The 21,430-nt window shown below is 40.0% G+C and overlaps 1 protein-coding gene across 4 annotated transcripts; it reads right to left on the bottom strand.

The window, feature by feature from the left end:
- Positions 1-688: 688 nt before the first annotated feature.
- On the bottom strand, positions 689-18,514 carry INSIG2 (insulin induced gene 2). 4 transcript variants are annotated; one of them, XM_032411899.1, is made up of 7 exons: positions 18,438-18,514; positions 12,873-12,994; positions 11,876-12,257; positions 5,374-5,498; positions 2,044-2,210; positions 1,760-1,859; positions 689-924 (listed from the first exon to the last, which is right to left on the bottom strand). In XM_032411899.1, the coding sequence occupies exons 3-7, from the start codon at positions 12,117-12,119 to the stop codon at positions 883-885; spliced, it is 678 nt and encodes a 225-aa protein (XP_032267790.1). In that variant the 5' UTR covers positions 12,120-12,257; positions 12,873-12,994; positions 18,438-18,514; the 3' UTR covers positions 689-882. The 4 variants fall into 4 exon arrangements, with proteins under 4 accessions (XP_032267790.1, XP_032267798.1, XP_032267807.1 ...); XM_032411907.1 differs by lacking the exon at positions 18,438-18,514 and adding an exon at positions 18,314-18,427; XM_032411916.1 differs by lacking the exon at positions 18,438-18,514 and adding an exon at positions 18,105-18,296.
- Between the last annotated feature and the right edge of the window lie 2,916 nt (positions 18,515-21,430).

Here is a 21,430-nt window from a genome sequence, read left to right as displayed (position 1 = left end):
TGTGGCACTGCTAAAAGTCATTTTGGTATTTCTGTAACATATTTATTCTAGCTAAATTTCCCAATGGTGCCTTCTTTTAATTATATATAGCCTTGTAGACTTAGACTTAAAACAATTTAACGCTGATAACCCTCTCCTGCTCATCGCTTTTATCTCCAGTAGAATTCCTTTTTGGACTCTCTCCAGTAATGCAGGTTTGAAAATGTTCTATGGAAGTTCATTTTCATTATCAATTAAAATACCCCAAGCTCTCTGAGACAACATTAAAATAGAAACTAACCACACGTCAGGGCACCCATAATTCATACTGCTGTGATTAGAAAAATGAAAAGGCACAACAGTAAGCAAAAGAGAATATACCAGCTTTCCATTTTTCTCTTTCTTTTTCTTTTTTGGCTTTCCTCTTATTTTATTTCACTAAGTTTATAAACTGTTCAAGCATTCTTACACTCTGCATGACAATAACAATATTTTGGCACATCAACATTGTCATACAATATATGGTATGTTTAAAAAAATTAATTAAAAAATTTCATCTATTAATGAACACGTTGTTTCATGTAGTGGATATATATTTTATAGTTATTTAAGTCAAATACATCAAGGTTTGTAACTGATTTTACAGATGAAGCAATCACAGATTGCAGTAATATATGCATATGTGCATGTACATGCATGTAAGTGTGTGTATGTGTGTGTGTATATACATATATATCTATATATACACATACACACACACACACATACACACATATATATACACCAATCAAGGGAAAAACTGCATCCTGGCAATTTTACAGTCCGAAGCTTTGTTGATATAGCTATCATTTACATGCCCTTTTCATCTTGTTTTTCTGTACAAAAGATATATTTTTGCCTTCTTCATTCCTGATGAGATTTTTCTGCGATAACTTTACATTCATACTGTAAAAATTAAAAGGTTAAAAGGTCAACAGATTAATGTTTATTTTGAATAGCAATTTCCACACAGACTAGAAATTGATACTTTATTAATGTATGCCCACTTTATTTGTCAAAGAATCTGAGAGTTATGCAAGGATTAGAAGCAAATGACGAATGTGATAGGGAAAAAGAAAGTTCACAGTCGAGAAGTAAAAGAGACATGGAAACGCAGGCAAAAGACAAGGTTTCGGCATTACAAGCAAATAATAACAGTATGATTCAGATCAATCCTACAACACAAAGGGAGGCAAAATAGGTTTCTCTGAGTGCTCGGTAAGGCCAATCAGCAAAGGAAAGGTCATGAACTTAAGGACGGGACTGATATGGTGAATTCAGGTAGTATTTTCTCAAATCACTTTACAATTTCAAGGGGAAAAGTCTATTACGTTAGCAAAATCTTCTGGTCAAAAACAGTATTTTAGAAGTACAGCTACAGATGTGCACCCACAATTCAAGATAAAGGAAACTAATGGGTTTAAGATAATGGGGTGGCCAGATTATCAAAAAGACAGCCACTCAATTCTCCTAGCTGGCTACAATAATGTAAGTGACAGCACTTATTCGTGAAACTGCTGTGGCCTTTGGATGCTGTTCCTGGCCCTGCCATCCATGACAGGGGTGACCAATAGCATCCTTTTTTACAGATTAGTAAAAAAAATTAGAGGGTAAGTGCTATCACCATATCCGTAACACATTTTAGCTTTTCTACCCAGTGGTTCCTTCGACTTTTAGTGTGCTTGGCTTGGAGAAAACTTGTCTTACATCTCAATAACAGATGAAATAAGCATCAGCTTACCATTGCCAGTTGTCGACCAATGTTTCCCATTGTTATGCCTCCAGCAAAAAATATACACGGTAACCAAGAACGAACATAGAGAAAATCTGGAGATGTATATCTAGAATAACAGAAATGTTTTTAACAACCCACAGAGGAAGTATACAACGATAATCATTAAGAAAATTACAATGGAAATAAGTTACTCTGTACATTAAAGTGGTTAACGCAATTTTTAAATCTCAATTCTGAAATCAGTTGTCATTTATTTCTTTTAGCAAACAAGCACCGAAAAGAATACTTACTGATAAACACCATTATAGACTAGCAGTTGAGTGACCAAGGTTGCCAAGAAAGCAATTCCTACTCCAAGGCCAAAACCACTTCTAGATCTATCAAAGGTCCACCAGAGTCCAATGGAGAGTGCAGCCAGTGTGAGAGACAACTGTATGTTGTTATCAAAATCTACTTTCTGAGATCAGTGTTAAAGAGTCATCTTAAAACTTGTAACCAAATAATACCACCTATTCATTTTTCTAAAATAAGAGATGTTACTATTGAGATGGGACTTGATTGCTTATTCTAGGGTGAGTTCAGTCCTTTCATACAATGCAGGACACTGGGTGAGATTAAAATTTCTCTGATATTTACTAAAGATACACAGAGGGCATGATATTTCATTAATAGATCCCACTACTTGTAGTTCCTCCCAGCCCCCCAAAAAAGCCCTCTTTCTACATTCACAATTATAAGATAAGACCCATTATTTGAGAAATGCTTTCTTTGCTAAAAACGTAACCAGAAGTCTCGGAACACAAGTACTGCTAAAGGAACGCACTTTTGCTAAAAAAGAAACCAATATTACTTCTCAAACAGGTTCAGAATTACTTGCGAATCATACAAGAACTTGAAAATAGAAGAGTTGACAGCTATTTAACAGGGTACCACATTCTCTATATGATTTACTGACAGACACATTTTATAATAATGCAGTTCAGAAACAAGAGGACCAAGGACACAGTATCCCTTTCCATTATGTCAACTGTTCTAGTTTTAATTTGTTGAGGATAAAGCCTTGAAGTGAACATTATCTTGCAACCTGCCAAGCTATTTTGGTGCCTGAGACTTTCTGGTATAGGACAGTTTGCTCAAATGATATTTTATTTCCGTCACTTACTTAAGCATCTATTCACAAATGTGCGGTCCTTTTCTACTCCAAAATCTCTGGGCAAAATGAAGCTTTACAAATTCAATTTTCTCATTTCTTTGCTAGAGGATTACACTAAAGGAATTAATTTCAAATATCATTAAAAGGGCATTATCTATGTCCCAAAGGCCACATCTTGGCTCTATATCCAGCTCCCCAGGGGAAACTAGATAGCTCGCCAAACTAACTGGCCATGCTGCAACTACAGAGAAGAGAGGAGAAGTTCAAAAAATGCATATAAAACTACTTCCCCACTTCCTTTAACAACCCATCATTTACCAGCCACCCCCACCCTTACCACACCAGCTAGGATCTCCAACTCCCTCTTCGCTTACTTCTCAGCATCGGAGGACCGTTGCTGGCCATTCCCTCAAGGTCATTTCTTGATTAGGCTTGATTTACCCCAAAAAACCCTATAGCTTATGGTATGCTTTCTGCAAAAGCTTTCCTTATTCTTTAGCAGGCATTATACCTAACACTCCAAAGGAAAGGTTATATGCTCTGATTTTTCTATGCAATAAACATTCTTATAAACAGTAGGATTTGATATTCACTGAGTTCTATCTTTGATAACTAAATTAACTTTATTAAGGGTCAGAGGAAAATAAGGTTTCTAGGGTAAATAGGTAAAATACTTCTACCTGAAAAATAGTACCATGGGATTTTCTCTAGTCTAAGGGACCTAATATTATTAAGTCTATGTTATAAATTTTGCGGACATTTTGGACTTTGCTTCAATGGCGGACAGAACAGTTAAAAATTGCTATATTCAAGCATCTCATTGACAGAGAAGGAAAAGAATGACTGAAGCAAAAATTTTAAATTAATATAAAGGTTTTTAAATTCCAGAAAAGGCTATCTAAATTTCTCTACTTAAAAACACCTGAAACATCCGGGATAGAACGGTCTAATCCACCAGTTGGGAGGGAAATTTACATGCTTAGGGGGCTCCTGAATGGGAGAAGGAACCCTTCCTAGATTCGAGCCAGGATCTCTGGGGTCTGGTCTCAGCTCTGTCCCAGACTCGCAGTATGAGTGCCTTGGCGAAGTACCTAACCCCTCTAGCTTTCATTTGTCTTACTATCTTTAATAAAGAGAATGTGGAACTGGGTGATTTCTAAGTTTTCCTCTAGGTACAATATTCTATGAGTCTATCTTTTGAAGCCCTCCCAACCACTAGATTTGTTTGTTATAAAATCCTAAATCTCAAAGATTCCTCCAAGCTAAACATGTTGGGAAATTCTTTAATACAGAAGGAAATGGAAAAACAGATTAGTAACCGCCACTGAGGGGCTTCCAAATTCACAGATCCCCAAGGGCTAGCACAATTAGGAACAGAAAGGTGAGTATGTTTGCAGAATGGAGGACCTTGCCACTTGCCTTTGTTCCTCTCCCAGGCTTCTCCAGAACACCTCAATACTTCCCGTAACAGACACAGGAAACCACCTGCCATGTGACCCACCCTCTCTCCCGCTAACCACCAGCCGTGAGCCCAGTGCAGAGCCACAAGAGGGAACCCTGGGCAGCCTGACCTGCACTGTGTGCTCTTCCCAGCACCAAAGCTCCTGCCCCCTCCACTCTCTAAGCCACATCTTCTAGAAAAGGGACAACTGAACTAGCCAGTCACAGGCTCTCTTCTCCAAAGGAAGGACAGGGGTGGGGGAGAAGAGGAGAAGTAGCAGGGAGGAGGACAGGATGAAAGTCTTATGAGGGCAAAAACTTTTGTTCTGGGGTGGACATTTTTTTCTGTGGTATCGGGGAGAAGGGAAATAGAGGCTACTTTACCCTTCTAGCTGGGATACTCTAAAAACACTCATTACTCACGAAATAAAATGTCAAAACCCTAAATGATCAAACTTTAAAAATATGTACCTTAGGGACAAATGTTCTTTTTGGCCAATGTCTAAGCTGAACATTTCCACTTATGCCACCTTTAAGAACATTTATGCGGTTTGCTGGCGTCGATTAAAACCAAAAGATGAGTCCTTTTTTTGGGAAAAAAATGATAGGTTCCTTAAATTAAAAACAAACCAAAAAACAGCCAGCACCTGAAGCCACCACATGTCCTCACTGGCAAGTCTTAAATGAAGAGAGAGGAAAGAAATCCTTTGAAAATGTATCTGTTTCAATCTTGGAGTTACCAAAACTATACGGAATTATGTAACCTAATTTAAGAAAAACATGCAAAATGTTTAAACGTGCAAAGTTTCTCAGTGATCCTGAAACTCGGGGATTTAAATGGAAGGCTATACCCCGCCCAGTAACTGCAAGGCTGCTACTGTGATGTTTCAAGAATAGAGCACACATTCTTTTTACGCTAAGGGGACGTACCACATTTTGACAACAGTGCAGTTGCAAGGGACTGTTTAACCTTTGGTTTGTCGGCGCTGCTTTGTGATTATGCATTTCGTTACAGCAGAAAGGATACAGCGCTGGCATGATTTATACCAACAAAGACGGCTACGCACCGCATCACACTGGACCACTCTCTTTTAAATTTATGTGGTTCTCCTAGATGCCTGTCAATGCAAGGGTATAATAACCCAATCACAGCTGTGGAAAAAAGGAGAAAAAAAATTAAGTCATCTCCAATGCTATACCGGCAAAACTTAAGCTAAAAGAGTCACTACAACCCCCACAAGCATTTGAAAGATTGTTTCAGAAGCTCTCCAAGTTACTTAACATCAATCACCCATATTTTTAAACTTACCTCCCCAAAGGAAAAAAAAAAGAGATAACACCACTGCAGAAAGCACTGCAAATGATTACAACAGTATTCCAAATTATAATTGGCAGAGTGCTATTTCAGTGTATGATTCACAATTTAGCAGTTTGGACTAGATGGTTCATGCTACTTCTCTACGACTACTATCTCTGAGATTTGAAAACATCAAACCAGCTGGCAGTTAAACAATGTTCTCTCTGAACCATGTAAGCATGAAGCGCGCTATAAAATGCCCCAAACTGTCTAAAGAGAAGCTGGAAGTGTAAATGTGTACAATACGGTCATCCCACACACAGTGTTTGTTCAGATGGCTACAGCCGGCCTACAGATTATTCTATTGCCTCTAGCTTGTCTCCTGCGCCCAGAGCTGTGTCCTGACGTTCCCCTCCCCCCTGGCCTTCTAATGAGTGCCTAGGTCATATTGTCAAAACAGGGAAACTTGCAATAGAAATCTACACGTAAGCCTCATTCTGCACATAGGAAAACTTAGGAAACATAATCTATAAGAACTATACGTTTTCGGTTAAAATTCAAATTCACTCTTAAAAATCAGAAGTCATTTTGGTACATTTCTTAGTTTTGGAAAGAACATCTTGAATGTTAACCATATAATTATGAATAACTGCAGGCAAAATGTCTATTTGTGATTGAGACTCCAATTATTCACACCCAATTTTTAATTAAAATACATGTCAAACTTCAACATTTTATTCATTTAATGGGAGAAGATTTTAAATGCTAAGTTAGTCACTAAAAAAAGACCTTAACAAACCAAAATATTCTTCAACAAGTTCTAAAGAAAATGTACTTCTACAGATTAAATTTAACAGGAAATAGCTAGGCAGCTTTGACTTGCTAATCTTTCTAAAAACAGAATGGTCATGTTGCCATTAAGTAATAAAGACACAATTGTCACATTGGTTGAAAGCAATGTTTAAAATGTCCAGTGCTACCTATGATGTATCTTGAAATTACTGTACCAAAATCTGAGTGCCTGAGTATCAGGAACCCCCTGCCTGGCCTGGCGTTGGCTAGCTCTATCTTACAAATGATGTATTCAATCAACCTTTAAGGAAAAACAGAAATCAATTAATATCAAAAATCACAGGCTAGCATACCAATGGAGCAGTATTAAAAAGAGGCCACAGAGTCACCCCTCCATCTGGGGGTGAGTGGCTGCAATGATGTATGTGCGCTCTAATCCACAAATCTGAAAGTACTCTTCTGAGTTAGGTTTTTGCTGAGTATAGATGGTTCACAGACCATCAAGAGATTAACAACAAATTTCAGCAATGCGGACCTCCAACAAGCGTTAGTAAATTTAAAACTTTTATATCATATTCCTATTTAAAAGGCTCAGCTCTAAAATCCTGGGAGATTAACTGACAGCATTTCCAAATTCCTACAAAATTAAAATGGCAATAAGCATGCCTAACAGTTGAAATACATCTAAATGAATATTACCTCTTTTTTTTTTTCTCAAGGGGTCATGAAACTAACAGCTCATGTCATTCCTCACTCTCACTCTCCCTCTCTCTCCTCCCTTTGCCTGTTGCTGAGTAAAATCAACTAAGATCAGGCATTCCAAGTCAATTTTCCTCAGCAGCTGATGCCATAGGTAAAGAATTATCACACAGAGAATACTGACGTGTGTGCACAGATATAAATAAGTAAAATTGACTAGATTTGTATGAACGTGATGTCAGACTCACAAGTGAGAGACAACTGAGGAGAGAAAGCAAAAACACAAAAAGGAATTTAAACTGCCATGCTGCCAACCTTGGGATTTGCCAATAAAAATCAAATCCATTGAGTATGCATGGTTCTCGGTTGCTCACTGAGAAGGAGAATTCAAGGAAGCTTGTCACTTCCCATTAAATGTCTTCTTCCTTCCCTTTAAATAAAGGCATGGCAGAGTCTGATCGCAATACCTATGGCACAGGGAGGCTCCACCGTTTGAGAGCTCAGCAGAAGTATGTCTGGGCTTCTTTTCTCTTTCTCCCGACTTTTTATTTTAACAAGAGATTGTTAAAATCATGCCCGTGTAACATTATATGCAAACATCGTCCTGCTTAATTGGAGGGCTCTCTGATGCAAAATAACATTTCTTGGGATAGATTTAAGTTACTTCCCAGTGACCAGTTACAGCATACCAAGCCAAAACCAGAAGAAGTTTGTAAAACATCAATATTAAGTCATCACTTTTTCAGGGTAGTGTGTTTAATTCAGTGATGCACTAAGAGGAACAGTTAAATCAAATGTTTTACAAGGAGCAGGGGCTGAAAAAAACAAAGCCATTGAATGAGATAGACTTTCAGGGAAAACTACGACAGGATATGCAATGTTTCATTCAATAAACACTTAAGCTCCCATAATGTGTCCGGTTCTTGGCATTTGCTGGGGATTTAAAAAGAAAAAAGAGTAAGACGTGATCCTAGCCCCAAAGTGAGCAGAGAAACGATGCAATACAGTAATATGTTAGGGGTGGCACTGACAGGGCCTAGTGGGGGCCCAGTCTTCTCCTGGCATGAGCTGAGGGGAGGCAGGGTGCTGGAGTGTCGGGAAAACTTCACAGAAAAAGTGGCCCCCGAGGCAGGAGCCAAGTTCAGCAGGTCAGTGGTGTGGAAATGGTTTTCTAATCCAAGGGAAATTCTGGGGAAAAGCATGGACAGTGCAAAATATCCACCATCACCTGGAAACTGTAAGCTTTAGGCAAAAAGGGAGCTTCAGAAAGACTCTGAAAAAGACAAAAGTTGGCAAGGGTCATATCGCAGACACTGGGGAATCAGGAAATAATGCCATTGCATTTGTAGCAGACAGAGAGGTGCTCACTCTTACAGTGCTGAGTGTACAACAACACATGATGGGGACAGGGGACTGGCGGGTGGTCAGAGGACAAAATTAGAAGCAGAAAAAGAAAAAGCTGAAAATTCCCATCAGAGCGGTAGAGGGCCTGGACCAAGAGACAGAGGCAACATGGAAACTTGGAAACTTGGGAGGTGGGAGCAGAAGTCTTGCAAGGCTCTCCAGGAACTGGGTAAATGACTGCCTGGCTAAACTAGAAAGATTTGTTTTTTCTTTTAATGTTAGATATTAGTTTCATAGGTATGAATATAATTTGGTTACTTGCGATTTTCAAGTCAATTTCCCTAGTTATTTTACCCACACAATGATGGTTATCTTTTTCCTCTATTCATTCCTCAGAAAGATTCCTTTGCAGCCCTCCGTAGCGTTCAAAAGGTTTCTAACTCTGATTCTAATGCACTGCACACATTGAGAAGTTAATCAACTTGAAACACCAGCCATTATTAAATTAAAAATAGAGAACTAAGAAAAGAAAAATGAGATCAAAGGAAATGTACCAGAGTTCTCTACTGGGTGTCCCTCCAGAAGCACTGCTAACAAATTTTCCAGCACTACGTGCTATAGGGGAAGATAGCAAATAGCCAGGGACCCTTCTGTTCGCATGCAGAAAGTGGTGATTCTGGAGAATCTCCAGAAGGTAGCTGCTCTGTCTATGAATATTAATTGGATAGGAAAAGCAAAGGACAATTATCAGTTTTTCTGACTTAAGATGGTAAGAACTACAGTGTTTTGCGGAAAATGCATACCAGCACATGTACACAAAAACATATACATACTTCAAACACACGTAAACATGTACACACTATGTTTCTTATATCATTAACTTCTTATTTCCTTGATATTTTCCCTAAAATTGGGGGCAGGAGGTGCAAGAATCCATTTTCCACTTTTGGCAACTTTCATAAATCTGGTATCTTCACTCTCATCTACTAAATGCCATGACTCACCCAACAAAATCAGTAGCAGAGTCAACTGGAATCTAGATTTCCAAATGCCTCTCTACTTCCATGTGCCCACGTACCTTGTGGAATGCACTGCTTTCAGGAGAAACACTTAAGCAAGAAATGTAAATGTAAATCCTCCAAACGGAGAAGTATGAAGTTAGGTTTGTAAGTGTAACAGACCTAGTGGCTGGGAAAAGGAAGGAAAGCAGGGACAAAGTAACTGAAATGTGGCATTAACATTTGGAATTTTCCTTCCTAAATATGAGTTTGTGGCAAAAGTGCCCATGCCACAGGGACAGACACAGGCCCTGGTCCTCTCCTTAATGGAGGTACACTGAAACCTCAGTCAAGTTCTCCTGCCCCAGCCACAAATGTCCAGCACACAACAGTATGTTCCATCCAAGCCTGGCATTTCCTCTGCAAGCTTCAAAAGAGGCCCCCCTGAGTCATGGGGAAGTGTGAGGAGCTTTCTCTTTCCCCTTCTCTGGCCTGTGATGCTGGACCCAGTTGCACCATTCACTGGCTCTGAGACCCTGGGCTCAATGACATCCTCTCTTCATCTCAGGCTCCTCATTTCCGCAAAGTAGGCACAATGCCAAAATCTCACTCCCAAAGTTGCCCTACAGATCCCTGGGGTTAAGGGATGGGCCTAGCACATTAGGAGGCAGTCAGTAAGTAACAGTGTCCCTCCCCTGACCTTCCTTTTGTCTATTCTGAAAAGACATGTTCTTCCGAATCCCAAGAAGCTTCAACTGGTAGCCAGACAGCAGCTACACCACACAAGAAAATAAACAAACTAGAAAAAGACGATGGGAAAACTTAATTTTTCTCTTTTGAGTTTAGACGAAAGAAAATACATGAGGACTAGTAGACACAACAGAGAATGATAAAATATAATTTATGCTTTCTCCTCTATTTGGACAAGTTTGCCTAGTCTCTCAGAAAATGTAATAACCCTGGGGAAACTACGAATCACTGCCTTTATAAACTTTTAATGTGAATATTGTAATAGAGACATCGACACATAAACCACACTGAAACCTTACCACAACATGCCTTTCCATCCACGCAACTGTCCAGTAGGTTCCACGAGGTCATTCTAAAACATCTCACACCTAATTCCTCCCCCTTCAACCTCCAGCTCGAGGATGGAAGTCAAGAAGGATCTACATTATACTGCAAGGTATTGGTGTATTTTAAGTATGAGACACCAAATGGACATTCTAAAAAGCAATTTTCTTCCTCGATCAGATTTTTCTTCTACCACACAATGATGGCTTCCTCCTATTACTTCCTTCTATAAAATGTTATTAATCTAGTGGTCTCAGTCATTAGAAAAAGCTAAAGAGTATCCATTATGGAAGCTCCCCATTAAGTACGCTTTCTGAAATGCTCCACTTTATCTGTGACACACTGTCCACCAAAAGAGATCTAAAATAACTACTGAAATAGGATAATGACTTTAAGCAAAGAGAATCTACTTATTAATCTCTTTAAGTATTCTTTATCCTTAAAATACATTTGAAAATGAGATACCAAGAAAAAAAAAGCATGTACAAAAATCTAAAAAATAACATGAAGCTTGGGGCACCTGGGTGGCTCAGTCGGTTAAGCATCTGCCTTTAGCTCAGGTCATGATCCCAGAGTCCTGGGATCAAGCCCTGCGTTGGGCACCCTGCTCGGTGGAGAGTCTGCTTCTCCGTTTCTCTCTCCCTCTGCCTCTCCCCCTGCTTGTGCTCACTCTCTCCCTCTCTCTCTCAAATAAATAAAATCTTTAAAAAATAAAAAAATAAAAAATAACATGAAGCTTTAAACTTGAATAACGCTACTCCATCTTTCAAGTTTTCATCTATTTCAAAAACAAGGCCATAACACACCTAGATCTAACCCTTAAAACCACAGTGACGATGATCATCAAAATAACCCAGAGTAAGACTTAATATGAGGTGGGCTGAAGAAAAGACAAAAGTAAGAAGTTAAAAGCCTCATCCCAAAGGGAAGCAAGATTCTTTTAAGACTAAAATTTTAAAGTTCATAGGTCAGACAGAAATCAGACACAAGAGTACCTACCCTGTGATTCCATTTATATTACATGGGGGAACGGGCAAAAATAACCTAGGGACAGGAAGATCAGTGGAAGCCTGAGGCTGAGGGTGGGGAATGGACGGCAAGAGAGCACAAGAGAATCTGTGGGTCATGGAAATGTTCTACAGCCGGACTGTGGTGGTTGGTTACACGACGGTGCGCGTTTGCCTCAACTCATGGAACTGTTCATTTAAAACAGGTCCACTGTCCTGCATTTAAATTAAAGCTGAAAAGCAAGTACTGCCCAGACAACATCCACACTCATGTGCCCTCCTTCCTTTCTAAGCAGTACAGAAGCAACCTACACATACCTGAGGCTGTGCCACAGCACGGCGGTACCCACCACGCTGAAGAAAAGATGCTTGCGATCACGTCAGGTGGAAAGAGCGTCACATTTCTCTGAATCTGAAGTAAATTTAACACTAGTGCAAGAAATACTCCAATAAAAAACAGTACCACTCCACGAATCATCAAGTTCACACTCCTGCTAGTGACAGAAGAAATGTAGGGGCCACGCTTTTTGGGCCCAGGTGACTCTGTCTCTCCTTCTGCCATGGTTTCATAAGTTCAGTAAACCAGCAAGGGGGGGAAAAAAAGGCTTTCCAGCTGAAAAGCCAACTGTCTGTGAATCAATGCAGACTGGCGTTTCAACAGTTACAGCATCTTATCCTAAAAGAGGACCTACCAGAAATCCTGTAAGAGATAAGAAAAAAGAAATCAATGTTTGTCTAATAAATGATCATACAATTTTTCTGATTTTCATACTAATTAATTTCAAAGTACAAATAATGAAATGGCAAGCTTATCTATTTATTTAAATTAGTTATTTACTAAATAAGAAGTGGTTTAAAAAGCATTCTTATAAGCATGATATAAAAAAAGTGTTATACTTAATATTTCCTAGGACAGCCTAAGTGACCTGCGAGGCTCAAAGGTTAGAATAATAATAAAAACAGCTTGCTCTGCTTCAGAGAAAAGCAGAGCAGGTTACCTGAGATAGTTCTACCAGAATCTGGAAGATTAAAATCCAGGTTTCTGTTTTTTTCTACCTAAATCTCCAACGCCATCAGTTAGGACAGATGGGCCTAGAGATTTAGGTAAAAATCTTTATACTTTACAAAAAAATAAATGAATTTATACAGAAAATCAACATATTCTAACTGAAAATTCTATACTGCTCACAATAAAATGTGACTTGCTCATGAGGATGACCTCCATAGGGGAACAAGATGTTTTCACGTTTAATGGTTATGTATTTGAATTTTTGCACAAAAGCATCTTACAAAACACAGACTGGCACCCACTTACCTACACATACACCAAGCCCAGAAAGCAGACCTGCCCGACTCTTGGCAGGGCCACAGCTGTGTCCCACCCCTGCCTGGACTCTGTCAGCCCTCTGTTGCAACCACAGAGCTACTGTGACAAAGCTGCAATAGGAAGCAGAAGAAAGGAAGCTAAGAAAACGAAGAGTAACCTCACGGCTAGATTGTAAGGAGTTTTAGCCACGTGGCTCCTGAAAGCCACAGCAAGTAGTCTTCCTCTTATGTTCATCTGGTTAAGACAAAGAACATCTGACATTTCTGTGAGCACACAACCCATGTGGAAACTGGGGGTTGGGGAGAGGGGTGCTGACTTTAGAAATAACCAGTATGAAAATGAGAACATTTACGAGTACTAGTAACTCTCATAGCCGATCAGTTCCACGTGATAAACACAGACAACAGACTGTTTGTTTGTTTGTTTTACCGACCTCTGTCACATTCAAAACTCTGGGCCCAGGTCACAGGGGGACATCTGTCCTCAAGTTAGTCCTCATAAACCTAACTTAGTCTATAGCAAGACTGAGCTCTATAGCTTAGAGGACTACAGAAAATAGTACGTCTTCCGGCTGATTCATGGACAAATACACTCTACACACCAGCTGAAAACGCCTGGAACACATCTCCTTCTGATCTGATCTTGCAGACTCCTCCTTGCTGTGCTATCCAGCAAATTAGCACGCCAGGTGTTTAGTTGCTACAGGATTCTTCATCATCACCATCATGACTATTGATATAGCACCCATTTATGGAGGGCCTACTCCATGGCAGACATAGAGTTAGCCCTAATCTTCAAAATCATCCAAAGGTAAGTATTACCACCCTCCTTTTACATATGAAATGCAAAGTCAAAGAGATTTAGGAACTTGCTTATCATCACATGACACACAGTATCAGAACTGAATTTTACCTCAGGTCTGATTCCAAAACCCATCCTCTTCCCTCTAAATCTCAGCCCCATTCCAGCCCAACTCCTCAGACTTCTTTTTTGGCATATGGATTTATGGAAGGGGATTTGGTTACTGAAAAGACAGTAGATATGAGAAAAACTAACTCAACTATAATATATTCTCAATATAAGTAGGTATAATAGCACAAAGACCATGAGAGTAAATGTACCAAGGCCTTGAAATTTTCTTCAAAATTACTAGATCAAGGTGTAAAAAGATGTTTTAAAGAAAAAAAAATCAGGGGGCACCTGGGTGGCTCAGTCGTTAAGCGTCTGCCTTCGGCTCAGGTCATGATCCCAGGGTCCTGGGATCGAGCCCCATATCGGGATCCCTGCTCTGCGGGAGGCCTGCTTCTCCCTCTCCCACTCCCCTGCTTGTGTTCCGTCTCTCACTGTCTCTCTCTGTCAAATAAATAAATAAAATCTTAAAAAAAAAAAAAATCATATGGACAACTTACATACTGTGTACCACCATACTGCGTAAGACCCTTCACTTCCCAGACTTCCAGTAGACACAGCAACGTGCCCCAGCTTCTGCGGTTAAAATGGCTACTCGAGGACAAAGTATATAATTTTAAGTAGCCCCAATTCCTCTAGTGAATCCTCGTTTTATGTCTGTGATCCTTCCAAGCGGGAATTAATGGCAAAGGATGTTTTGTGTTGAATTATGTTTCTAAAAGAGCATAGTAACTTCAGCTTAAAAAGCGTTTTTCATTTGTGCCAGGTCCCAGCTCACAATCACCAGTGTTTGTCAGAGGGCACTGGCATTTTGGGCAGGACAATTCCTCGCTGTGTAGAAGGAACTGCCCTAGGCATTGCGAAACACTTAACGTCCCTGGCTCGTGCCCACTAAATACCAAGGGCATGCCCCCTCGACCATTTGAAACAACCAAAACTGTTCCTACAATATTTCCAAATGCCCCCAGAGAGGCAATGCCCTCCCACTAAGGACCACTGATTGCCACAGACTATTTCCTCAAGCTAGAGACTTTCGAAGCTGTTTATTTATGTTATTCTACCACAGCTGTTTATTCAACCTTTCCTGGCAATGCTTGTTTATAGTTTCCTACTTCACCCCAAAAGTTTTCTTTAAAATTAACACAATATTTGGTTGGCGACTGTTTATTTGAATGAGTTCTCTTTTTAAAGATCATATTTTAAAAATCCAAAAAGCTGATTTTTATGACTATATTTGAACGAGCTCTCTTTTTAAAGATCATATTTTAAAAATCCAACGAGCTACTTTTTACGACTACATAATAATACAACATTATATAATTCCTGGAGACAAAAATAAAAGGATGCTTTAGAATCACAGTAACCTAAAATTTAAGAAATAGAAGGGAACTGAGAGATCATCTATCCCAGGGGGTCCGTGAGCCCTGAGGCAAAACAAAACAAAAAAAGTTGTGTATATATGCATTTTTCTGGAGAGTTCCACAGTTTATATCAAGTACTTAAAAAGCCCATGATCCAAAAGAAGTTAAGAACCAGTGATCTAACAGTTTTCTCATTTTACTGGCATATCAAATGAGACCCAAAGTGGTCAAGTGAGGTGACAAGATCAAGGCTGTGTACTACTAGATCTTGCTACCACAAATGTGTAAAGTGAACTCCTGGAAATGAACAGGCTCATTAAAGGGATAAAAAATTCCACAAGACCACTCACTCCCTAGTATGCAACAGTTCAGTTCCTTAAAAAGCATGCTGTTTAAATATCAGTCACAAAACAGGGGAGTGGGTTATTTAAATGAAAGCTCTTGGGATTAAGTATCCCCTTAATCTGTTTATTGTAAAGTTCGGGTTTTCTGATTAGGTACTGATATTTTTTTTCTTAAAATAAAATGTACCTATACCTTTAAATATTACTCTTACATCAATGATAAATTTGATTCTTCTCCAAAATTAAAAAAAAAAAATCTATACTTGAAAAATTTAGATTACTCAAGAAATAATTTGCTGATTAGGGAAGAAGTCTTTGGTATAAAGATATTATTCAGAGAGACCAATACCTCAATAGATCCTCAATGATAATCCTGGTACAGAGGTGTTTTGTTTTTTTTGTTTTTTTTAAAGGCTTTATTTATTTATTTGACAGAGAGAGACACAGCGAGAGAGGGAACACAAGCAGAGGGAGTGGGAGAGGGAGAAGCAGGCTTCCCGCAGAGCAGGGACCCTGGGATCATGACCTGAGCCGAAGGCACGACTGAGCCACCCAGGCGCCCCGAGGCAAGTGTTTTTAATCCCCATTTTACAGAACAAAGTAAGTTAAGTAACTTCCTGAGATGATAACACTGTTACCAGGTAGTACCAGGACTGGCATCCTCCCCCACATCCCCAACACTCTGGCTCCTTCTAGAGTTCTTTCCCATTTCACCACACTGACCCAAGTACAAACACCATACAAAAACAATTCACTCGCCACACAATGGCAGCTTTTAAAGTCATGCTGATCAACTACTGTTAATACCAAAATAATGTGGGTTGTTTTTTTTTCCAAAAATTGACAAAGAAAAATCTCCCACAGTATATAAGAAATTCTTATTCTTCCTTGAGCCCTGACCTACAATTTCTATAAAGTACATTACTGAACAAAAAGAAAAATAGTTCAAATAGTTTAGACAGATCAATAACAAATCATCAAAACTGGAAAAACATTAGTCCAGCTATATGGCCGTTTGTTAATGGGTGATATTATTCCTTTAAAAAAAATAAGTAATAAGTGATTCAGGACTTTGTGAATGAATTCATTTGTGAATGAAAATCAAAGTTTATGTCTTCCACTGAAACAACTTTCAGGCAATAAGCATTTGAAAACAACAAACACAAAATTTTCTAGTAACCTTAAGAAACGGCTGTATTTTATCAATTTCTACACCTTCTCAATCAAACAAGACCATTCATCTTCCAATGATTAACAGCCACAGAAGTATATTTCTTTCCTCATATCACCCTATCTCTTCAAGTGTTTGGGTCAGATAGGCTACTAAATAATAAAACTAAATTACTACCTCACATCTTTCATCAGATGCTCTCTTAATTATAATGGCATTCTCAAAACAGAATAAGCATAAACATCAGGAAAAATACACTTACATCAATGAAAAAATTTAACTCTCCTTAAATAAATAAACACAAATGTGAATCATAGGCTATGCACACTAAAACTTCTAGAAAGACAAACATTTTGTCTTAAGACAATGCAACTCATCTTTCCTTTCTATGTTAAGACCCAAACACGGAAACCATTAAACAAGCAACATTCACATCCCATTACTACTTTTAAATGTCAAGTCTCAGTCACTAAAAAGGTTACTCTATCATTTGGGAATAATTTTCTGATAACAAATTACTGAACTGCATTCTCTCCTTTCCTTTACAGCAGACCATTCCTAAAAACAACAGTTGTCAGTTTAAAAAGAATCAACCTCTTCCACTTTGTATCAGATATGTACTGACAACTACAACAAATCACACTAGTCAACATAACGTGCAGAGAAAGAATGAAAGCGGAAAATAGGAAGACTCCCAGGAACAGTACCTGGCTAATATTTTTTCCCTGGAGACCCTATTAGTCAGGTATCCCTTCATTCATTTTCACTCGGTGGGTGGCAATCAGGGCCAAGCCCCAAAGCTGTAAAACACAATCTAGCCACTGTTTGCCTTCATTCTCCCTGTACCTAGCACTGGAGCGTGCCTTCCCCTGCAATCCTCAGCCCCATTGCCAATACTGATCTGGGCCAGTTTCAGTGGCCCAGGAGTCAAGTCTACCCATTCCTTCTTAAAGCATCTCCTCATCAATCCTACAAAACAGGAAGCCCTTCATGGTATATTTTCCTAGACTATCAAGCTAACACCATACTTTTATAACTTTTTTCCAACATTAACAGGGCATGGGTCATGATCACTTGCTTTAGCACACTTCCTCCCACCCCCACCCCCCGTCCCCTATCATCCACACCTCTTTCCTTTTCCAGATGGCCAATCCCCACTGAGCAACCCCCAAATCCCAGTAACTTATCACCAGCTGACTTCTAGGTCCTGGCAAGTGTTCTCTTTGGATTGACCCACACACCTACTCCAAAGGTGTCCAATTCCAATCCAAAATGCCAAAGTCCCACTCCTCAACCCAATATCAACATACCTTCTTGCGGATTCTAAACTTATTACAAAAGCTACCTTTTTGGATCCATCCTCCTCCCCAGCCTGAGTCTCCCTGGCTACCAGCCTCCCAAGTCCTGACAGCTCTATGCTTGACAGCTCGCCGACCTCCAGCTTCATCAAATCTCCAGGGTCGCCCTTCCCGCCGTCCTCCAGTCTTCTTTCCGCTCGGACACTCTTGCACTGTCCGGGGAGCCTCGCCTCTCCCATGACCTCCGCCCGACCCCGCTGTCTCCTTCCGGACCTCGCCGACCCTTCACCAGGTAAGCGGGGCCCCTTGCCCTTCAGGCCCCATCTGTGGTCCTGGCTACCCGCACCTGCCAACGGGGTTCCCAGCCTGCAAAAACACAAGCAGTTCCTCTTCCCGAAGGCCATCCGCCTCCTCAGGCCGCTTCCCTCAGCACTATATCTCCCGAGCTTCGCAGGGGGACCCCAACTCACCCCCGCCTCCGCCATCTTCTGGGACCGGCTGCGGCCCCCCTCCCCCCCGCCTCTTCCTCCTCCCCCCCGCCTCTTCCTCCTCCCCTCCCACAACTCCGCCGGAGCCCCACTGCGCCTGTGCAGTCCACGAGGAGGCGCTCCGACGATCGGGGCAGAGAAACTTCCGGTTCACACCCGCACTTGTTGTTGGGCCCGTGAGACGGGGCAAAAGGGCTTCCGGCTTGCCCGAAATCAGCCGCTGCTTGTAGGTGTGGACTGTTTAGACGGTGGGAGGTGGCTAGGTCAGCTGTTGTTTGCTGACCAGGCAATCGTGGGTTGTGACGAGTATCCAGGCCCTGTGGGCGGTGTAAGAGAATCGCGCACTAAAACACGCACACTCTCTGGGAGGCGTGACCCTCAGCGTGTCCCTTTGCTCCAAAGGGAATTGAGGGCTCTGGAGCGCAGGCCGCCGGATCTCCACCGGAGACGCTGACTCAGTACCTTGTGCTTTTGCCGGATTTTACTCTTTACATTTTCCCCTTCCCTACTAAATCATAAAAGCATGATTGATATTTCTCTCATCTCCATCCCACAGCACTTCATAAGGTTTTTATTGATAATCGTTCCCCAAGTTCGACCAGGTAGCACACTGTGAGCTACCTCTTTGGAAGAGCTTTAGAGGTGGATAGCAAAGTAGAGAAAATACAGAATCTTATCTTTGTTAGGAGGTGTGCTGTAATATGGATGTGATCAGGTTACAGTGGTCTTGAAAGTTTTAGGTGAAATTTGGGCCTCGCGTAATTGTTTAAGAGCTTTCCATAAAAGTATCAGTTAATGAAATACCTTCTTTTTTTTCTTTCCTTTGAGTGGTTAACAATAAGATGGATTTTTATGTTTCCAACCTTTATATAAGTACACTTATTTCTCAAAATTAAAGTCTAAATTAAATCTGCAACAAAATGCATCTAGGCAAGTATTTATATGATCTTTCTTGTTTACTCTGTTTCCTATAGCTCATAAATTTCTCTCTTTTTTAAAAGATTTTATTTATTTATTTGAGAGAGGGAGAGCGAGAGGGAGCACAAACGGGGGGAAAGGGGCAGAGGGAGAGGGAGAAGCAGGTTCCCCACTGAGCAGGGAGCCCGCCAGAGATGAAGGCTGGGTCGCAGGATCCTGGGATCATGACCTGAGCCAAAGGCAGATGCTTAACCAACTGAGCCACCCAGGTGATATTTTGCCATAAATTTGCCATAAATTTCTCTTCTATAGGTTTTTATACCACCAGTAAAATAAGATTTGGGCAGATTATACGGATGGATGAGGAATTTTAAAAGAAAAAGAGAAGAGTACATACTAAAGAGACAACAATCTCAAAAATGTCCTGACATTAAGACTCTCTGTAAAACAGTATGAGTTCTATTCATCCAGCTCATGTCTCCCCTAAGCCATCTTTTTCAAACACTTAGAAATTGCCTTCAAGAAAATCCTTATGGAAAATTTTAGCCTACAGAGGCATTTATTTTAGTTTAAATATTTATTTAAAGCTGGAAAAAGTTGGTATATTCCAGGAATTGAAAAGAAGGTAGAATAGCTGGGGGGTAGCAATTGAGAAGGAAGAGGTTACAAATTGAGGTTGTGTATTAGTATCATGATTGAGCACATACTCAATCTATGTGCCAGACACTGCTAAATTTAATTTCATTTGACCTGCTCAAAAACTCTTTTAAAATAGATATTATGTAGTAGATGAGGAATTAAGACCAAGAGCTGTGATACCCAATCCTGGCTGCATATTAGGATCACCCATGGATCTATTGAAATTTCTTGTGTCTGAGCCTCATCCTCCATATATATTCTGACTTAATTGGGCTGAGAAGAGGACCTGAATCATTTTAACAAATTCCTTGTGTAATCCCAATGTGCAACCAGAGCTGAGAATCACTGTGTTAGAGTCAATTTGCCCAGGGTCACTTAGCAACTAAGTAAGTGGCAGAGGAGGCAGAAATTTAATCTAGATCTATCTGATTCCAAAACCTGTGCTCTTAGCTGCCCATTAGCACTGTCTACATTCAACAACATGTAGCACACACCACTTACATGCTAGGAATTTTGTTAAACACTGGGACACAAAGATGAATGAGACAGAGCCTGTGCCTTAAATAAATTCAAGCCTTGTAAGGCAGAAGTCTCAGTAAATGAAACTAGGCCAGCTCACACAAGGTAGAAGCAAGTCAACTGAAAACTCTGTGTATTTCCTTCCAATTTTGAGCTAGATTGGCATGGAAGGTAACTGGTGGCAGGAAATCTAGGTAGGTGGCTATTGCAATTGTAGGCTGAACTAAGACAATGACAGGGGTACAAAGAGAATTGGCAGGACTTGCTGAACATTGATGAGAGGATGAAGGAAGGAAAGAAAGAAGTAGAAGATGACTTCAGAGTTTTGAGTTTGAGTGGAAGTAACACCCAGATCAAGAACACAAGAATGGGGTTCAATGAGCTTGAAATACTTGTTGAACATCCAGATGGAAATATCTAGTAGAGCACTGGAAGTGTGCATCTGGAATTCAAATGAGCAAATAGTCTGGAAATAAAGATCTGGAGTCACTGACTTATAAGTGGTAGCTGAAACCAAGCTTTGTATAATGTGTATGCTATGTATGGAATTTTTTTTAAAAGACAATAGAGATCAGGGAGGGAAAAAAACCACCAAATTTGACATTGCCATATTTGAATAGTTCAATAAATCTATTTTTATCTGCAGTGATATTAAATACAGTCAACTCATGATCATCCGTGATGAGTTTTTAATACTTTCCAGAATTTCCCTAGCCTCACATCAAATTTAACAGATGATGCATGGCCATGGAACGCAAACCAATTTTAAATATTGGCTAAATATTTAAGAACACAATATGATGCATTCAGAAATGTAACAGAAATATCCTAGAGCAGTGTTTCCACACATAAATAACATTTATGCACCCCTAGTTTTGACTTCAATTATTTTATCCTAA

The sequence above is a fragment of the Phoca vitulina genome, unplaced genomic scaffold (genome assembly GCF_004348235.1).
Source record: "Phoca vitulina isolate PV1807 unplaced genomic scaffold, GSC_HSeal_1.0 scaffold1, whole genome shotgun sequence".
In the NCBI taxonomy this organism is placed as follows: Eukaryota; Metazoa; Chordata; class Mammalia; order Carnivora; family Phocidae; genus Phoca; species Phoca vitulina.
The sequence above is the reverse complement of the archived record's forward strand: the minus strand, read 5'-3'. Positions and strand labels throughout refer to the sequence as shown.

Coding starts and splice junctions, on each gene's coding strand:
- INSIG2 (XM_032411899.1), bottom strand. CDS start 12,119: ATGGCAGAAGGAGAGACAGAGTCACCTGGGCCCAAAAAGCGTGGCCCC. Junction 1,860..2,043: donor GTCTATAATGGTGTTTATCA/GTAAGTATTCTT, acceptor CTGTTATTCTAG/ATATACATCTCCAGATTTTC. Junction 925..1,759: donor TTGGTCGACAACTGGCAATG/GTAAGCTGATGC, acceptor TAATTTTTACAG/TATGAATGTAAAGTTATCGC.